Raw genomic sequence first — 19,444 nt, 5'->3', positions numbered from 1 at the left:
CTGGTAACAGTAGAAATATCTAATCCTTTGACATAATTTAAGGATGAAATGCTAGAAGGTGAATAATGGGTAGTGTTTACTATTCCTAAGGGTATCTTCTTTTGGTGGAAGGGAGGAAAGTGAAAGTGAAGTCGCTCAGTCATGTCTGACTCTTTGCGACCCCGTGGACTGTAGCCCACCAGGCTTCTCCATCCATGGGATTCTCCAGGCAAAAATACTGGAGTGGGTTGCCAGTTCCTTCTCCAGGGAATCTTCCCAACCCAGGGATCGAACCCAGGTCTCCCGCATTTGCAGGCAGACGCTTTAACCTCTGAGCCACCAGGGAAGCCCCAGGAAGTGGTGCCTAAACCCAGGAAGTGAGGGTGTCTTCAATTTTTATTACCATCCCAAAATGTCTCTTGAATTTTATCTTTCCTTGTATTCCCATGCCTTAGCCTACTTCAGATCCTCTCCTCAGCTTTTACCACAGCTGCCTAACTGACTTTTACCTCTGGTATCACCAGAGATACTACCATACAAAATGTGTTCGATCATATAATACCCTTGCTTAAAAACCTTTGTCCAGTTGCCTGAAGTTAAGTGCAAACTCTTATTACACTCTTTAAAATATGAACCCAATATTTTTCTTCAGTTTGATCCCCAGTCACCCATCTCATTTATGTTTCATCCACACTGAACTCCTCATTCTTGGGGCATTCTAAGCTCTTTTATAGCTCCCTTTATTTTATATGTCGCTTCCTTTGCCTCATGCTGTTCTACTTTAGCCACCCTACACGCTCTGTCTTCAAGAAGTCTGCACAAACGTTGATTCCTCTCTTCCCACACACTGCACTCATTCCACTACTGCAGTCCATTTTACATTGGACTCTATAATGTGCCTTGTTACATACATATACCCCCAGTGACTACATTAGAAGCCTCTGCATGGTTTATTTTTGCCACCATTTTGCCAATTGCTTGGTATAAACTAGGACTCAGTCAGCATTTTGAGTTGACTAAATGATTAATTACATCTAAAATCAGTCATTAGACTTATTTCTCAACTTTATTGTTAGTCTGTTGGTTATGTATAGTTCAAAAATAAACACTACTAACATATTTGTATTCAGCTATATCTTAGTATAAAACCTCTGAATGAACCAAGGGAAGACAGTGCATTGTAGAATACGATAAGATTCCAACTGCCTTTCTCCTGAAAGAAGTATTGTTGGTTTCACTTAAGGCCTTAACTGAAACCAATGTTTTCTGTTTTCCCCTTTGTTTCTTTCTTACATTAATTTATTCCTTCACATATACATTTATTTGTATAGATCAGACAGTTGCTTACTGAGTGTCTGTTACAGGCCAAGCAGGTTCTCTGGACTTAGATAGCTCCTCTTACAGGTAACTAGATAGAAACTATAGTTACTAATTTCTTCAATGCTTCCTTTTTTCTGACAGTTGCCATGTTCCGTTCACAAAACACCTGTGAAAAAGACATAGGGGTTTTAGTTAACATTAAACTCAGATGAGTCAGTAAGGTGATATGGTCCTGGACTGACTATATAATTTACTGTCTAAATGGGATAATTTAGGGGAATGAGAGTGCATGCTAAGTCACTTTAGTCATGTCCAGCTCTTTGCGACCCCATGGACCATAGCCCACCAGGCTCCTCTGTCCATGGGATTCTCCAAGCAAGAATACTGAAGTGGGTTTCCATGCCCTCCTCCAGGGGGTCTTCCAAACCCAGGGATCAAACCTGTGTCTCTTAGGTCTCCTGCATTGGCAGGTGGGTTCTTTACTGCTAGCACCACCTGGGAATGAGGGGGGCAGGGGTTGTTAATAATCCAGGATAACAGCACTATTTCAGGCAAACCCTGAATATAATCCTTAGAGTCTAATCAGATGGCATTACTAGCTGCTTTTTGTTGTCTGAGCACATCTTAGGTTTTTATATGTTTGTCTTTATTGATAACTTTGCCCTTTCCTCTCCAATGCCTGAAGCCTGTGCATCCCTCAGAAGAGATCCAAAGCAGTAAGCTTTCCCAGAGCAGCAGAGTCCATAGAGATATCTCTCTAACCTGGATTTATTTAACATATCATTTATATATTTAATTAGCAGCTAGGTATATTCTAACTTGTCACTGTTCTACTGTTTTGACTGTTCTTTTGACTCCTTTTGTTTTAACTTCATATCTGATGTCCTCAACTGAACTGTGTACTGTTGAGATGGGGGTTGTTTTTGAATTTCCATCTGCTCCTCAGATACATACTCATGCTCATGTAACAGATATTGGTTGAACATTTTATTTCCTGGCCTGCCTTTGTCTTTCCTGAAAATTCTTGCACTTTACATCAACATTGTGTACCTGTCTGCCCCCCACCACCCCCAAGAAGAAAGCTTTAAGAGCTTTGTAATTTTTTGCAAAAAAACTATTACATTTTAAACTTAAATATTTACCATGAGGTATTTTAAAATATACTGTTTTGTCAGTTTACCTTATACTGTGCATATTTAATTAATCTGTTTTAAACATCGAGGCCTTACAGAAAGATGACAGCAGTAATCACTGTCCAGTGCACACCCCTGCAGCTGTAGCAGCACATGTTAAAGAAAGGTGGTATTTCTGGCAGGCCTGCGTTTCTTACTCACAATAAGTCTCTAGCAGAGGAGAGAGGGTTAATTGCCAACTTCAGAGATTTAGAACTGTAGTTAGTACATTATATTCTTGAACCTTCGATTTGGAAGGTTTGATTTGGTAGGTTACCAATTTGTTTTTATTCCGACTTTATTTTATATAGTTAAATGCTAAGTACAAATTAAATAAGATTTTTACAAAATTTTTTGACACATTAATATCCAGGTAGCTCAAACAGTAAAGAATCTGCCTGCAATGCTGGAGACCTGGGTTTGATCCTTGGGTCGGGAAGATCCCCTTGGAAAAGGGCATGGCAACACACTCCAGTATTCTTTTTTTTTTTTTTTTATTAGTTGGAGGCTAATTATTTCACAACATTTCAGTGGGTTTTGTCATACATTGACATGAATCAGCCATAGAGTTACACGTATTCCCCATCCCGATCCCCCCTCCCACCTCCCTCTCCACCCGACTCCTCTGGGTCCTCCCAGTGCACCAGGCCCGAGCACTTGTCTCATGCATCTCACCTGGGCTAGTGATCTGTTTCACTATAGATAATATACATGCTGTTCTTTTGAAACATCCCACCCTCACCTTCTCCCACAGAGTTCAAAAGTCTGTTCTATACTTCTGTGTCTCTTTTTCTGTTTTGCATATAGGGTTATCGTTACCATCTTTCTAAATTCCATATATATGTGCTAGTATGCTGTAATGTTCTTTATCTTTCTGGCTTACTTCACTCTGTATAATGGGCTCCAGTTTCATCCATCTCATTAGAACTGATTCAAATGAATTCTTTTTAACGGCTGAGTAATATTCCACAGTGTATATGTACCACAGCTTCCTTATCCATTCATCTGCTGGTGGGCATCTAGGTTGCTTCCATGTCCTGGCTATTATAAACAGTGCTGCGATGAACATTGGGGTGCACGTGTCTCTTTCAGATCTGGTTTCCTTGGTGTGTATATCCAGAAGTGGTATTGCTGGGTCATATGGCAGTTCTATTTCCAGTTTTTTAAGAAATCTCCACACTGTTTTCCATAGTGGCTGTACTAGTTTGCATTCCCACCAACAGTGTAAGAGGGTTCCCTTTTCTCCACATCCTCTCCAGCATTTATTGCTTGTAGACTTTTGGATAGCAGCCATCCTGACTGGCGTGTAATGGTACCTCTTTGTGGTTTTGATTTGCATTTCTCTGATAATGAGTGATGTTGAGCATCTTTTCATGTGTTTGTTAGCCATCTGTATGTCTTCTTTGGAGAAATGTCTGTTTAGTTCTTTGGCCCATTTTTTGATTGGGTCGTTTATTTTTCTGGAATTGAGCTTCAGGAGTTGCTTGTAGATTTTTGAGATTAATCTTTTGTCTGTTTCTTCATTTGTTATTATTTTCTCCCAATCTGAGGGCTGTCTTTTCACCTTACTTATAGTTTCCTTTGTAGTGCAGAAGCTTTTAAGTTTCATTAGGTCCCATTTGTTTAGTTTTGCTTTTATTTCCAATATTCTGGGAGGTGGGTCATAGAGGACCTTGCTGAGATTTATGTCAGAGAGTATTTTGCCTATGTTCTCCTCTAGGAGTTTTATAGTTTCTGGTCTTACATTTAGATCTTTAATTCATTTTGAGTTTATTTTTGTGTATGGTGTTAGAAAGTGTTCTAGTTTCATTCTTTTACAAGTGGTTGACCAGTTTTCCCAGCACCACTTGTTAAAGAGGTTGTCTTTTTTCCATTGTATATCCTTGCCTCCTTTGTCAAAGATAAGGTGTCCATAGGTTCGTGGATTTATCTCTGGGCTTTCTATTCTGTTCGATTGATCTATATTTCTATCTTTGTGCCAGTACCATACTGTCTTGGTGACTGTGGCTTTGTAGTAGGGTCTGAAGTCAGGCAGGTTGATTCCTCCAGTTCCATTCTTTTTTCTCAAGATTACTTTGGCTATTGGAGGTTTTTTTGTATTTCCATACAAATTGTGAAATTATTTGTTCTAGTTCTGTGAAAAATACCGTTGGTAGCTTGATAGGGATTGCATTGAATCTATAGATTGCTTTGGGTAGAATAGTCATTTTGACAATATTGATTCTTCCAATCCATGAACACGGTATGTTTCTCCATCTGTTTGTGTCCTCTTTGATTTCTTTCATCAGTGTTTTATAGTTTTCTGTGTATAGGTCTTTTGTTTCTTTAGGTAGATATACTCCTAAGTATTTTATTCTTTTTGTTGCAATGGTGAATGGTATTGTTTCCTTAATTTCTCTTTCTGTTTTTTCATTGTTAGTGTATAGGAATGCAAGGGATTTCTGTGTGTTAATTTTATATCCTGCAACTTTACTATATTCATTGATTAGCTCTAGTAATTTTCTGGAAGAGTCTTTAGGGTTTTCTATGTAGAGGATCATGTCATCTGCAAACAGCGAGAGTTTCACTTCTTCTTTTCCTATCTGGATTCCTTTTACTTCTTTTTCTGCTCTGATTGCTGTGGCCAAAACTTCCAACACTATGTTGAATAGTACACTCCAGTATTCTTGCCTGAAGAATTCCATTGACAGAGGAGCCTAGTGGGCTCCAATCCATGGGGTTTCAAAGAGTCAGACACGACTGAGCGACTAACACAACAACAGTCATATATGCCACAACTGCAACTTATTACTTGTTGTTTTGTTCAGTTGCCAAGTGGTGTCCAACTCTCTGTGACCCCGTGGACTGTAGCATGACAGGCTTCCCTATCCTTCATTATATCCCTGCATTTGCTCAGACTTACGTCCATTGAGTCAGTGATGCCATCCAACCACCTCATCTTCTGTTGTCTTCTTCTCTTCTTCCCCTCAAACTTTCCCAGCATCAGGATCTTTTCCAATGAATTGGATCTTTGCATCAGGTGATCCAAAGTATTGGAGCTTCACTTCAGCATCAGTCCTTCCAACGAATATTCAGAGTTGATTTCCTTTAGGAAATGACTGGTTTGATCTCCTTGCTGTCCAAGGGACTCTCAAGAGTCTTCTCCAGCACCATAATTTGAAAATATCAGTTCTTAAAAATATATATATATATGTCAGTTCTTTGGCACTCAGCCTACTTTACAGTCCAACTGTTATATCCATACATGACTACTGGAAAAACCATAGCTTTGACTAGATGGAAATTTGACAGCAAAATGATGTCTCTGGTTTTTAATATGCTGTCTACATTTGTCATAGCTCTTCTTCCAAGGAGCAAGTATCTTTCAATTTCCTGGTCTGCAGTGATTTTGGAGCCCAAGAAAATAAAATCTCACTGTTTCCACTTTTCCCCATCTGTTTGCCACGAAGTGATGGGACTGGATGCCATGATCTTAGTTTTTTGAATGTTGAGTTTTAAGCCAGCTTTTTCACTCTACTGTTTCACCTTCATCAAGAGGCTCTTTAGTTCCTATTCCTTTTCTGCCATCAGGGTGGTCACCTGCATATCTGAGGTTATTGATATCTCTCCCTGCAATCTTGATTCTGGCTTGTGAGTTATCCAGCCTGGCATTTCACGTGATGTACTCTGCATACAAGTTAAATAAGTGGGGGGGGGGGGGGGGGCGGGCAGAAAGCATGGTGACAAAATATAGCCTTGATGTACTCCTTTCCCAATTTTGAACCAGTCTCTCATTCCGTGTCTGATTCTAACTGTTGCTTATTGTCTTGCATAGAGGTTTCTCAGGAGGCAGGTAAGGTGGTCTGGTATTCCCATCTCTTTAAGATTTTTCCACAGTTTGTTGTGATCCACACAGTCAAAGGCTTTAGTGTAGTCAATGAAGCAAATGTTTTTCTGGAATTCTCTTGTTTTTTTATGATCCAGCGGATGTTGGCAATTTTGGTCTCTGGTTCCTCTGCCTTTTCTAAATCCAGCTTGTACATTGGAAGTTCACGGTTCAAGTACTGCTGAAGCCTAACTTGAAGGATTTTGAGCATTACCTTGCTAGGCTTTGAAATGAGTGCAGTTGTGTGGTAGTGTGAACATTCTTTGGCATTGCCCTTCTTTGGGATTGGAATGAAAACTGACCTTTTCCAGTCCTGTGGCCACTGCTGAGTTTTCCAAATTTGCTGGCTTATTGAGTGCAGCACTTTTCACAGCATCATCTTTTAGGATTTGAAATAGCTCAACTGAAATATCTTCTGCTTCTGTTAGGTCCTTGCCATTTCTGTCCTTTATTGAGCCCATCTTTGCATAAAATATTCCCTTAGTATCTCCAGTTTTCCTGAAGAGATCTGTAGTCTTTCCCAGTCTGTTGTTTTCCTGTTTCTCTGCGTTGATCACTGAAGAGGCTCTCTTATCTCTCCTTGGTACTCTTTGGAGCTCTGCTGCTTCTCTCAGTTATTTGTAAGTCCTCCTCAGACAACCACTTTGCCTTCTTGCATTTCTTTTTCTTGGGGATGGTTTTGAACACCACCTCCTGTACAGTGGTGTGAACCTCCATCTATAGTTCTTCAGGCACTTTGTCTACCAGATCTAATCTCTTGAATGTATTTGTCACCTCCACTGTAATCATAAGAGATTTGATTTAGGTCATACCTGAATAGCCTAGTGGTTTTCCCTTCTTTCTTTAATTTGAGCCTGAATTTTGCAATAAGGAGCTGATGATCTGAGCCACAGTCAGCTCTGAGTCTTGTTTTTGCTGACTGTATACAGCTTCTTCATCTTTGACTGCAAAGAATATAATCAATCTGATTTTGATATTGACCATCTGGTGATGTCCATGTGAAGAGTTATCTCTTGTGTTGTTAGATTAGAAGAGGGTGTTTGCTGTGACCAGTGTGTTCTTTTGGCAAAACTGTTAGTCTTGGCCCTGCTTCATGTTGTACTCCAAGGCCAAACTTGTCTGTCACTTCAGGTATCTTGACTTCCTACTTTTGCATTCCAGTCCCCTATGATGAAAAGGACATCTTGTTTTGGTGTTAGTTCTAGAAGGTCTTGTACGTCTTCATAGAACTGTTCTACTTCAGCCTTTTCAGCATTAGTGATTGGGGCCTAGACTTGGATTACTGAGAAGTTGAATAGTTTGCCTTGGAAATGAACAGAGACCATTCTGTCGTTTTTGAGATGGCACACAAGTACTGCATTTTGGACTTTTTTATTGACTGTGAGGGCTACTTGATTTCTTCTAGTAGATATAATGGTCATCTGAATTAAATTCTCCCATTCCCGTCCATTTTAGTTCACTGACTCTGAAGATGTCAGTGTTCACTCCTACCATCTCCTGTTTGACCACATCCAATTTACCTTGATTCATGGACATTCCAGGTTCCTATGCAGTAGTGTTGTTTATAGCATCAGACTTTGCTTTCTCCACCATAAGGGCATCATTTCCACTTTGGCTCATCTCATCATTCTTTCTGTAGCTGTTTCTCCACTTTTCCCAGTAGTATGTTGGACACCTACCACCTGGGGAGGTCTCAGCTTTCAGTGTCATATCTTTCTGTCTTTTCACACTGTTCATGGGGTTATCAAGCAAGAATACTGAAGTGGTTTGCCAGTCCCTTCTCCAGTGGACCACGTTTTGTCAGGCCCAGACTATCAGGGACATGCTCTTCAGCCACCCCACATAGCAGGACAACATGCCTGGTTCCCTGGTTGTCCCACTGCTGGTCCTCATTAAGCATGTAAACCGTCACTGGCTGCGGGGTGTCAGTCAACCTGCTGCCCGGGGGCTGGACAGAGGCCCTATGGAAGTCACTGGGAAGGGGATCCCGAGAAGGGGATCTGATGTTGGAGGACGTCTAGCCTTACCGCTGCCTCTGGGTGCCCTAGCTGGGCCCTGGTCCCCACCTGTCCTCTCCTCCTGCTCTCCGATGTTATCTTCCAGGCCGGGTGAGCCTGGCTCCCTGAGGAGGGTGCGTGGTGCTTCATGGCCTCTCGCCCCACCATGCTAGGAACTGGGGGCACTGGCCAGTATGCTGCTCCTGCCTCCTCCATGATCTCCACAAAGCCCATTTCTGAACTGTCACCTCCTCAGGCCCCGCTGTGCTAGGAAAAATCCTAAATTCTTATTTAGCTTCCAGAAGTACTGTGGTTTTATCCTGTTAGTCACTAGAATGGCAGTCACAATCCTAGTATTTTCTAGATGATTCAAATGCATTTTCCAAATATAAATTATTTAGGGAGTTAGATTAATAAGCTACTTCTTAATTGTTTAAATGTTTTCCTAATGTTCTTTTATTTTAAAATAGCATATTTTCATTATAGAAATTCAATAGAGAAGTAAATATATAGAGCAGAAAGTGTAAATCCATCTTAATTACTACCAATGTTTCCCTGTCTTCTACCCCAACCCCCACTTACCCAACCCCAGCATTCTTGCAAGACATAATCATCATTTGTAACAGTTTGTAACTGTGCTGTGATAACTCTGCATATGCCCTTGATGGCCAGCAGTTCATTTACAGTAATAGCCATTTCTTTTGGAGGCCCCTGCCCTGGGCTGGTGGTAACTCTCTCCGTCATTATTGAGGAGGACATCTCATCATTGAGGAGTGCAGAGGAGGGCGAGTCAGACTTTCACCTGAGACAGGTGGCTTTTGGTTTAGTAGGAGAGAGAGGTATACAGTGATGACTATAATAAAGGATGGAAGAGGTGTGAGAGAGGAACAGGTAGAATGTTGGGTTCATGGGATGAGGAGATTACCTTTGACTGGCCAAGAGGTGACAGTTGAGCTGTATCGTGAAAGACAAGATGGTCTGGAGGCAGGGAAGCAAAAAGCACATAAACGGACAGTAGAAAGGCATGTCCCATGTCCCCAGACTAGCATGCGTGTATAAGAGCAGCACTAGATAACGCTGCAGAGGCAGTCTGGGGCAGGGGGGACTCTGAACACCTCTGTAATAAATCCTTAACATTTTTTGAATAGAATAGCAGCATGCCTGGAGATATACATTAGGTATATTAATCAGACATTAGAGGGAGTAGAGTGTCAGTCACAGGCTTTGCAATAATTTGGGAGAGTTAGCACAGTGAGGTATAGTAGCCATTGAACTTTGCTGAAATGGGACCCCTGGGTCTTAGCAGCTACCACATTCCATCAGATCTAGGAAGCCTTTGACTGTATGACACACCCTTGTTTTATATACTGGCATGGAGGGGAGATGCTGCCAATTAATTTTCAGACGCCACAAATTATAAGATGTATCCTAATTTTAGAATCATAATAATGAAGAAATATGCATCTTAAAATGAGTGAAATAGAGTAAAATATGAGGGCACAGGGAAAAGATATGCAGGTGAGACAGGGTGTTCAGGGCTGGTGCACTGGGATGATCCTGAGGGATGGGATGGGGAGGGAGATAGGAGGGGGCTTCATGATGGGGGGACACATGTACACCCATGGCTGATTCATGTCAATGTATGGCAAAAACTACTACAATATTGTAAAGTAATTAGCCTCCAATTAAAATAAATACATAAATTTTTTTAAAAAGAAAAGATATGCAGGAAAGAAAGGAGACACGAGAAAATGAAGCAGCAGGATGATGAGGTCAAAGACACAAGTGGAGAAGTAGACCTCGAAGAGGAGACTGCATCTTCCTCTTCCATGAGATGCAGAGATGAATGAGCAGTGACTCAGAGACATATAGAAGTTGAGAAGCTAAAAACATTAAACAAATCCTAATAATCTCCATCTTGGTAAAAGAGGAGGCAAGGACATCTGCTAAAAGAATGATGGTGGTAGGTTTGAGGGCTTGGGAAAGGTTTCAGGAAAGAGGGGCATGAAAGATGGGAGTATTACAGACAGTTGGCTAGAAGGACAAAAAGCATTCCCATCAGAAACAAGGGGTCTAGTTAAGGTCAAGAAACACAGGGTTATAAAGAAATCACTTGGCCCTATTTTATAACTTTGTCTAGGAACTCTTGGTACCCTGATTGAAGGATGGAAGAAAAAAGTGGAAGCTGCTTTCTGCAGGGTGAGAGATTGGCAGGACAGGTATGGTGGAAGGACAGGATAGCTGAGTAATCAGAATTTCTCCTGAGAGATACTGTGTTTTGGTTTTTTTTTTTTCTATTGAAGTATAGTTGAATTACAGTGTTAACTACTGCTGCACAACAAAGTGACGCAGTTATACACACATATACAATATATACACACATACACACATTCTCTTTCACATTCTTTCTCATTATGGTTTATTATAGGATGTTGAATATAGTGTCCTGTGCTGTATAGTAGGACCTTGTCGTTTCTCCATTCGATACATACCAGTTTGCATCTGCTAACCCCCAACTCCCACTCCTAGCCTCTTTCACCCCCTGACCCTTTGGCAACCACTAGTCTATTCTCTGTGTCCCTGATTCTGTTTCATAGACAGATTTGTGTCATATTTTAGATTCCACATTTAAGTGATATTGTATGGTATTTGTCTCTTTTTCACTTACTTCAGTTTGGCTTCCCTTGTGGCTCAGATGGTAAAGAGTCTGCCTGCAATGCAGCAGACCCAGGTTTCATCCCTGGGTCGGGAAGATCCCCTGGAGAAGGAAATGGCAACCCACTCCAGTATTCTTGCCTAGAAAATCCCATGGATGGAAGAGCCTGGCAGGCTACAGTCCATGGGGTCACAGTCAGACACGACTGAGTGACTTCACTTTCACTTAGTATGATAATCTCTAGTTGCACACATGTTGCTGCAAATGCCATTATTTTCATTTTTTCTTATGACTGGTTGTGAAAGGTATATATGTGCCATATCGTCTTTATCCAGTTGTCTGTCGATGAACATTTAAGTTGCTTCTTTGTCTTCGCTATTGTGGATAGTGCTACTGTGAACACAGAGTTGCATGTATCTTTTGAATTATCGTCTGGATATATGCCCAGAAGTGGGATTCCTGAATCTTATGGTATCTTCTAAGAGATACTGTTGATTCAGCTTGCCATGGAATTCAGGGTGAGAAGCGAGATGAGGTCAGAAGAAGAGTGATAGATGAACAGGTTTTTTAAGTTGGGGGAGGGTTTTAAAGTATTCGAGATTAGTATAAAGAAGAAGAAATTTGAAGAGGTGGAGTAGGTGAGTAGAAAGTTGACTAGGGAGTTTCAGAATTTCAGATTTAGACGTGGAGTTCTAAGTCTAAGTCATCTTGAGCCTTGAAGAAGATGTGCTGTCTTTCTAAAACGCAGCTGGGAGTGGTATCTCTTTGTGGGTTGTAAAACCTGTTTCAAGATGAAATCTTCATGCCTATGGAACATCACAAGGTGGTCCGATCCTACTCCTCCAGACTAGCATCTCTCATTTTTTCTTGTGAATCCTGTATTCTAACCACACTGAACTCTTCTCCATGCCCAGAATCATCAAGACTTTAATCTACCTTTTTGCCTTTGCTCATGTTTTTTCCCTTTCATGACAAGTTCTTCCTTCTCTTGTTTGTTTGCAAACTCCTATCTTGTCCTCAAGACGTAACTCAGATGGCACTTCCTCTGCCCAGTCTCACAGCAACACTGAGCACACTTTCCTCTGTGCTCCCCCCTCCTCTGTTCAGACAGCCTATGGAATCTTATCAAGAGTAGTGATTTATGTGTCTCTTCAGTAGATTATGGGCTTCCCTGGTGGCTCAGATGGTAAAAACTCTGCCTGGTAGTGCAGGAGACCCAGGTTCAATATCTGGGTCAGGAAAATCCCCTGGAGGTGCAAATGGCTACCACTCCAGTATTCTTGCCTGGAGAATTTCATGGACAGAGGAGCCTGGTGGGTCGCTAAGAGTTGGACACAACTGAGCAACTAACACTTTCACTTCACTTTCAGTAGATTATAAACTCCTTGCTGTCAGAAACTATCTAATTCTCTTCTTGACCCACAGTGGATGCATATAACATTAGATACTTAGTATCTGCTTTTGTTGTCTTTGTTGCTAAATTTTAAATGAATGCGCTGTTCGCTGATCCTGTGCTTTTCAAACATTAATGTGCAGTCAAATTACCTGGAGATCTTGTTAAAATTCAGATTCTCATTTAGTCTGAGGCAAAGTCTGGGATTCTTCTTTTCTAACAAGCCCCTGGGTAATGCCTGTGCTGCTGGTTAATGGAAACTAATCCAGAGTCTTTGCACAAATAAATAGCAGAGGTGGAATTAAGACGAAGTCAGTAGGAATGTGGAAGTGGAGCAGTGACTTGGAAAAATCCTCAGTCTGAACATGGAAGCTTTAAAAAATGATAACAGAAAATCATGTGGAAAGAGATGTGTAAATCCTGTACTAAAGCAGGAGACCTCTGTGTGGGGTGGTAGTTGCACGACTGGATTGGTAGAGTTCTGTCGCTTGTATTATAGAAAAGGAAAGGCTGTTTGGTGATGGCAGCTGCTGTGTCGGGACTTCAGCAAAGGATGCTCTCCACATGGAGAGGGTGCGGGGGAAAGGAGCTACACTGCAGAAGGCACGGTTCAAGGGAGGTTAGGGGCCTCCCAATAGAATGGCATTGTCACCAGTGCAGACAGAGGATGAGGGAAGGGGAGAGCTGTGTTCTGGGGGAAGGAAAGCTCCCAAGGAAGTGAGAGGAACTACGATGTGACAAGGAATCATTTCCTGATCTTAAGTTTCCAGGTTCAAAGCACAGAAATTCTGTTTTCCTTTTGAAAACTCATAGGTGACAGAACAAGTAGTACTAATAAGCATTCTGTTTCCACATAGAGTTTCACAGGTCTGATAATGCCAAGGATGGGTTCAATAACCTAATTTCTTTAAGTACTATTGTACAGAAGTAATATATGCATTTTAGCCTGTGGAAAAAGGCAAAGGTAAATCTTAAAATGTTTCAGTTTCCTCCTACTTATCCCTTTCCCCATGATAAGGTAATCAACCTTGATGTGTACCCTTCCAGCTTTTATCCATGCAGATTTTTTATGAGGACATTTTATTAGAGGATAAATGTATCAATATTCTGATACTTAGTCACTTAGGTTTTTTTTAATTGGAGGATAATTGCTTTACAATGTTGTGTTGATTTCTGCCTTACAGCAACTCAAATCAGCCATAAGTATGCATATGTCCCCTCCCCCCACCCTTTATCCATGCAGATTTAAGTACACATACACAGGAATTTTTTTTCTCTTTTAAATTTTTATTTTATATTGGAGTGTAGCAGATTAACAATGTTGTGATAGTTACAGGTACACAGCAACGGGACTCAGCCATATATATATATGTATGTATGTATGTATACACACACATGTGACCATTCTCCCCCAGACTCCCCTGCCATCCAGGCTGCCACATAACATTGAACAGAATCCCTGTACTATACAGTAGGTCCGTGTTGATTATCCATTTTAAAAACAGCAGTGTATACATGTCCATCCCAAACTCCCTAACTATCCCTTCCTCCATTCTTTGCCCCTGGCAACCATAAGTTCATTCTCTAAGTCAGACAGGAATTTTTAAAATTTCTTAACAGTACTTGTACTTGCACATTATTCTATAGATTGGTTTTTTTTTCCCCCCATTTAGGACCATGGCAAGAACATCTCCCCAAGCCAATGAATAGTTTTTCTAGTCCTTTTTAAATAGCCGTGTATCAATATAGATGTCTCATAATTTGTTCTATCATTCTCCTATTGATGGACAATTGGGTAATTTCCACGTTTTGCTACTACAGACAACAAGACATACAAAAAGAGTCCTGTTATTACCAGTGCCTCAATAACAGAAGTCTGATTTCAGTCAGCCACCCATATCACAAGTAACTTTTATATCCAGTACACCTTTTATCGAAGCCTAGCAGTGGCTAAACCTATCCTATCCAATATAGTAGCCACCAGTCACATGTAACTGTTTAAATTTACTAAAATCAGGGACTTCCCTGGTGGTCCAGTGGCTAAGACTCCAAGCTCCCAATGAAGGGGGCCAGGGTTCAGTCCCTGGTCAGGGAACTAGATCCCATGTGCCACAACTAAGACCCAGTGCAGCCAAATCATAAATAAATAAAATTATTAAAAAAAAAAAAATAAATTGGCTAAAATCAAAAATTCAGTTCTTCCACATCAGCTTCATTTCAGGTGCTCAGCAGCCACATGTGAGTAGTGGCTGCCCCGTTGGACAGAAAAACTGTTTCTATCCTCATAGAAAATGCCGTCAGACAGCCTGGACTAGACATTAATGTTACATCCTAGAAAAGGACATCTTTTTCACTGAGCTTGTGTGTTAAGGAGAGCACATTTCTAAAAGTACAAACTCTGTGTCTTAACTGATTGCCTCTGCAGTTACTTCAATGAGAATCAATACCCAGATGAAGCAAAGAGAGAAGAAATTGCAAATGCTTGCAACGCAGTGATCCAGAAGCCAGGTAAGGGAGCGAGCGCGCTTGGCTCTGGGCTGTGCTCGGACAGCATTTGGGACCTCGGTCTCTTCCTCATCCCAGCGGGTGCTCTTGGCTCCATTCCCACCATCCTCCTGTGGATGGTCATTGCCCTGTCTTGTTCACACTGTACTTCTGAGGGGGTGATTACACTACTCCAAATTAGGCTTCATGTGGGAAAGTTCCAGTGAGTATCCTTGCTTGAGATATGCAACCTTGAAATTACTAATTTTAACAACTGTATAGATTTCTTTTTCCAAAAATACAGCATAAACATACCAGTTTCAGAATAGTTTTAAAGTTGGCATACTTAAACAAGACTTGTAGATAGTTTTGTTTTGTAACTGTTGTAAATTGTATAATTCTGTATTCCTGTTTAGTGAAAGAAATGTTTTTGGAGCGGACTTCTTAACTCGGAGTATTTCCATTCTGAAATCCAGTTGTTTCTGTACAAGTCAGCAGAGCCCCTGAAACACTCATACGTCGTGTGCTAAAATGTTCTTCCACAGATTATGGTGGTGGTGGGTTTTTTTTTTAAGCCAGAAACCATTCTCAGTGAAGAAGATCCAATTGATCTCCATTTGGCCAGTTAACTGGATTGGCTTAAAGGGTACATACAAAAGTATCACTTTTTTATGTTTTAAGTTTTATCACTGTTTTGTGGTAATTAAATACTAATTTATTCTCCCATAGCAGAAGCCAGACTTCTAACTGTCCAGAACATACATAGTCATCTACAACGACATCGGTACCCTTACTTCTCACAGGCCAAAGCCCCAGTCCTAACGCTGGAACTCAGACTCTTCCTGGAAAGTACTTAAGCCCCGTGCATCAAGTGCCTGATCTGTTTTCTGGTCCCTCTACCCACTGAGAGTTAAAAGCTAAAACAGAAAAGGATGAAGGAGAAGGGTGGTTGCCATGTTGCTAAACATGGTGCTATCCGTAAGCCGTAAGCCGTCACATTTGACAGCAGTTTGCAACTTGAATTGTGCTGTGTGTTCCTGTGTAGTTACAATAACAGGGGCATAGTGACCTTAGTCTTTAAGAAGACATGGATAGTGGTCTCTGCCTTAAGACAGCAGGAAACTAATTAATACAAGCCCTTAAAGATGTAAGGAAACTTCAGCTATCTGGGAATGTGATAAAGAATAATATATTCATCTAAGTAAATGATGCTAATTAAATGAAGCTTTCATATTACTGTCATGTGAACTCTGAACCCTAGCAGACTGAATCCTTCAATATTTTATATTGGAATTCCTTAATATTGTGTGGCTTTCTGAATTGAAGCATTTTGTGTTATTAGGGCTGTTTGTATGTTTTTTTTTCCATCCTATCAGACACAGAGAGCCGTGTCTGACTCTCTGTGACCCTATGGACTATACAGCCCGCCAGGCTCCTCTGTCCATGGGATTTTCCAGGCAAGAATACTAGAGTGGGTTGCCATGCCCTCCTCCTGGGGATCTTCCCAACCCAGGAACTGAACCCATGTCTCTTGTCTCCTGCATTGGCAGACGGGTTCTTTACCACTATATGTTTATTCTGGAGAAGGGAATGGCAACCCACTCCAGTATTCTTGCCTGGAGAATCCAATGGACAGAGGAACCTGGCAGGCTACAGTCCATGGGGTCGCAAGGGTCAGACACGACTTAGCCACTAAACCACCACCACCACCATATGTTTGTTCATTCAATAATTAAGTCTATATATAGTACTAGATCATGCTAAAAGAAAATTCTATATCTGTTATTCTGGCAATAAATGCAGTGAGAAAAACATTTGAAAAAAAAAAGTATTGTCCCTTAAAACTAGCCTCAGAAATTTTCTGAATTTTACTGCATGTCTTCACAGGCAAAAAACTGTCAGATCTGGAACGAGTTACCTCCCTGAAAGTATATAATTGGTTTGCTAACAGGCGGAAGGAGATCAAGAGACGAGCCAATATCGGTAATGTATCCGAGAGGCTGCCGTCTCTTTGGAGGCAGTCCTGGGCCTTGTGTTTAAGAGTGACTTCAGTTTAGAACTGCAGGTCTAAATGAGCCTACCCTTTAAGCCTAAGAAGAATTGTCCTTATGTTTTTCTTCACTATATTTTTAATAATGTAAAGTTAATACTAATCATACTATTTGTATTGTACTAAGAATGACATTATTATTTCTAAACCTTATCACTCTTAATGTGCAAGAATCTGGAATTAGACATCTCTGATCAGTTACTCCTGTGGTGCAGATGAAAGCTACCTGTAAGGCCTTGAGACACCCTAAGCCTTTTCATTGTTACCAGGCTATGACCCAGAGACTAAGAAACATCTGATTAATAGAATTGGAATAAAAGCATCTTGATACACAGGGAACCTAGTGAAAAAAGCATTTAAGAAACATGAATCGATGAGATCAGGATGGTGGGTTGGTTTTGAGCTTTTAAAATTGTATTTCACTTATAAACTTACTTCTTCATCATGACAATCCTCAAATGCTTTATAGAACCCCAAGACCGGAGAGCCGTTTAATTAGTTGGTAAGTATGAAGCACCTACCAGTCAGCCACTCAGAGGTGCACACGAAGCAGCAGGGCCCTCCAGAAGGGCAAATGTGTTGTTGCTCCCCCGGCCTCTGTGCCACTGAATTCCATCTGTCTGCAACTGAGAAGAAACAAGACTTAGTCTAGGGTTTTGTTTAATTGCATTCTCATTTCCTCAATACAAATTCAGCGTTCAGACCTTTATGGTATGGTAACAGATAATTTAGGGATCTGTTTGCTTTTTTCGAAGAAGCAGCAATCCTGGAGAGTCATGGGATAGATGTACAGAGTCCGGGAGGCCACTCCAACAGTGATGACGTGGACGGGAATGACTACTCGGAGCAGGTGAGCCACGGAGCAGGCGCTGCTGGGTACAGAGCGGGTGGGGTCGTATGACAACTCAATTCTGTGGGTGCGCTTTGTCCGGGGTGGGGGGGTGGGGGCGAGCTAATGTCCCTCCAGCTCTGCTCATGTGTCTAGTTAGATTTTCATATAACTTGAAAGGAATGTGGTTAAGATTCAGTTGTCCTGTTGAATTTGTGAGAAATCCTTATTCACCCACACGGATTTATTGTCATACAACAGGATACTTGGCAAGTACGCAATGGGGAGGAGGAGGAGGGAAGAAGTTCAGAGGGAGGCAGAGAAGCAGAGAAGGTAGAAGAAGAGAGGAGGATCTGATCCAAACAAGCAAGTTCCACCATCCACCACACACACACTCAATGTCTGAGAGATGCTAGGGGCTTCGGGCAGCCGCGGCCCTGCCTGGACATGAACCCACCCACACACAGTGGAAGGGCTCACCCGCTTCAGCCCCGTGCTGTGGGAGCCCTTGTGCTGAGACTGTGGTCCCTCCAGAGTCTCTGGCACATGGACACACACACACCCTCTCATAAATGCATGTGCGCTCACCTCACCCTGACTTCCTCTTCATTGCTTAAGGGGGAAAATATATTTAACTGTAGCCACTGGATGGAATAATTCAGTAACTAGGAATGTGGGAGCTTTTCCCCACTCAAAGATTTAAATTTTCTTTAAAGGATTTTAAACTCACTCCATTTGGAATATGAAGAGTGGTCTCTTGTAGGCGCCAGCGGGAACACGTTTGCTCTTTCCTAGTCAGTGTACCCCACTCAGCCAGCTTGTAAACAAGGGTCCACCATGCTCTCCTCCTGCTCACCGTCCTGCAGCTTGAGTGTAGACACTGCCAGAGTCCCTCCAGTCCCATGCTGATCCCCGTTTAAACCAAAGACCAGCCTGTGAGAATAAGCACTGCTGCCTATACTTCCCAAGGCTTCCCTTCCCCTCGGACCCCAAGTCAGAGCTGCATGTTTCACTCTAGAGAAACATCCTTGTTAGTTTACCAGTGTAGATGGATCATTTCCATCCTTTTTCCAGAGGCCCTAAGGGCAGCACACACCGTGCTTTTTTCCTAGGAAGGAACTTACCATTCCCAAAACTTCCTGCTGTAGAGTCCCCTGAAGATGACAGGTGAGAAACTTACACCTTATTTGTAACACCAGCTTCAGTGCCTGACGAACACCCTGCCGTGCAGCTTCCAAGGCAGGCTTCACACCTTCTAAGTGAGACGCCTGCGCTTCCCTCCCCCGGCTCGCCTTGGAGCCAGAGAGTACGTAGCCACTTCCCACAGTTCTCTCCTGTTGTACCTGAGAGTTTGGAGTTTTAGGAGGGTTTTGGTTTATTTTCTACTAAAATGCACTTTTATCCGTAAGGTGTTGGTATCTGTAGTTTTGTCTGGTTTTCTCAACTGAGCAGAGAGATACTGTGAATTGTAATAATCTCTAAGAGCACCCATCCAGAATGTAAGCTCACTGGTGTGGCCCTCAATTACTAGTGCTCTAGTGGTTGCAAACCTGGAATGGTCCAAGTTTGATCATCATCCCCAGCAGTCTTTCTGGCAGAAGGAAAATTTCTCAACAAAAAAAAGCCACTTTAGTGCTTTTTATCTGTTGAACCATCAAAATGCCAACCAGTAGTCTCTGGACCTGTATCCATTCAGTGT

The 19,444-nt window shown here is 41.7% G+C and overlaps 1 protein-coding gene across 12 annotated transcripts in view; it reads left to right on the top strand.

Moving 5' to 3' along the window:
• Positions 1-19,444, top strand: part of HMBOX1 (homeobox containing 1) — a 210,758-nt gene that overhangs the window by 178,125 nt on the left and 13,189 nt on the right. For 2 of the 12 annotated variants that reach the window (XM_065908112.1, XM_065908106.1), the window contains exons 7-9: positions 14,808-14,890; positions 16,754-16,849; positions 17,678-17,766. In XM_065908112.1, coding sequence (XP_065764184.1) covers positions 14,808-14,890; positions 16,754-16,849; positions 17,678-17,766 — 268 coding nt within the window. Of the gene's footprint in view, positions 1-14,807; positions 14,891-16,753; positions 16,850-17,671; positions 17,767-18,006; positions 18,112-19,444 lie in introns of all 12 variants that reach the window. The other 10 variants (XM_065908111.1, XM_065908105.1, XM_065908110.1 and 7 more) reach the window with 8 other exon arrangements.

This window comes from Muntiacus reevesi, chromosome 17 (genome assembly GCF_963930625.1).
Source record: "Muntiacus reevesi chromosome 17, mMunRee1.1, whole genome shotgun sequence".
NCBI lineage: Eukaryota > Metazoa > Chordata > Mammalia > Artiodactyla > Cervidae > Muntiacus > Muntiacus reevesi.
Note: the sequence above shows the minus strand (reverse complement) of the source record. Positions and strands in the feature narration are given on the sequence as shown.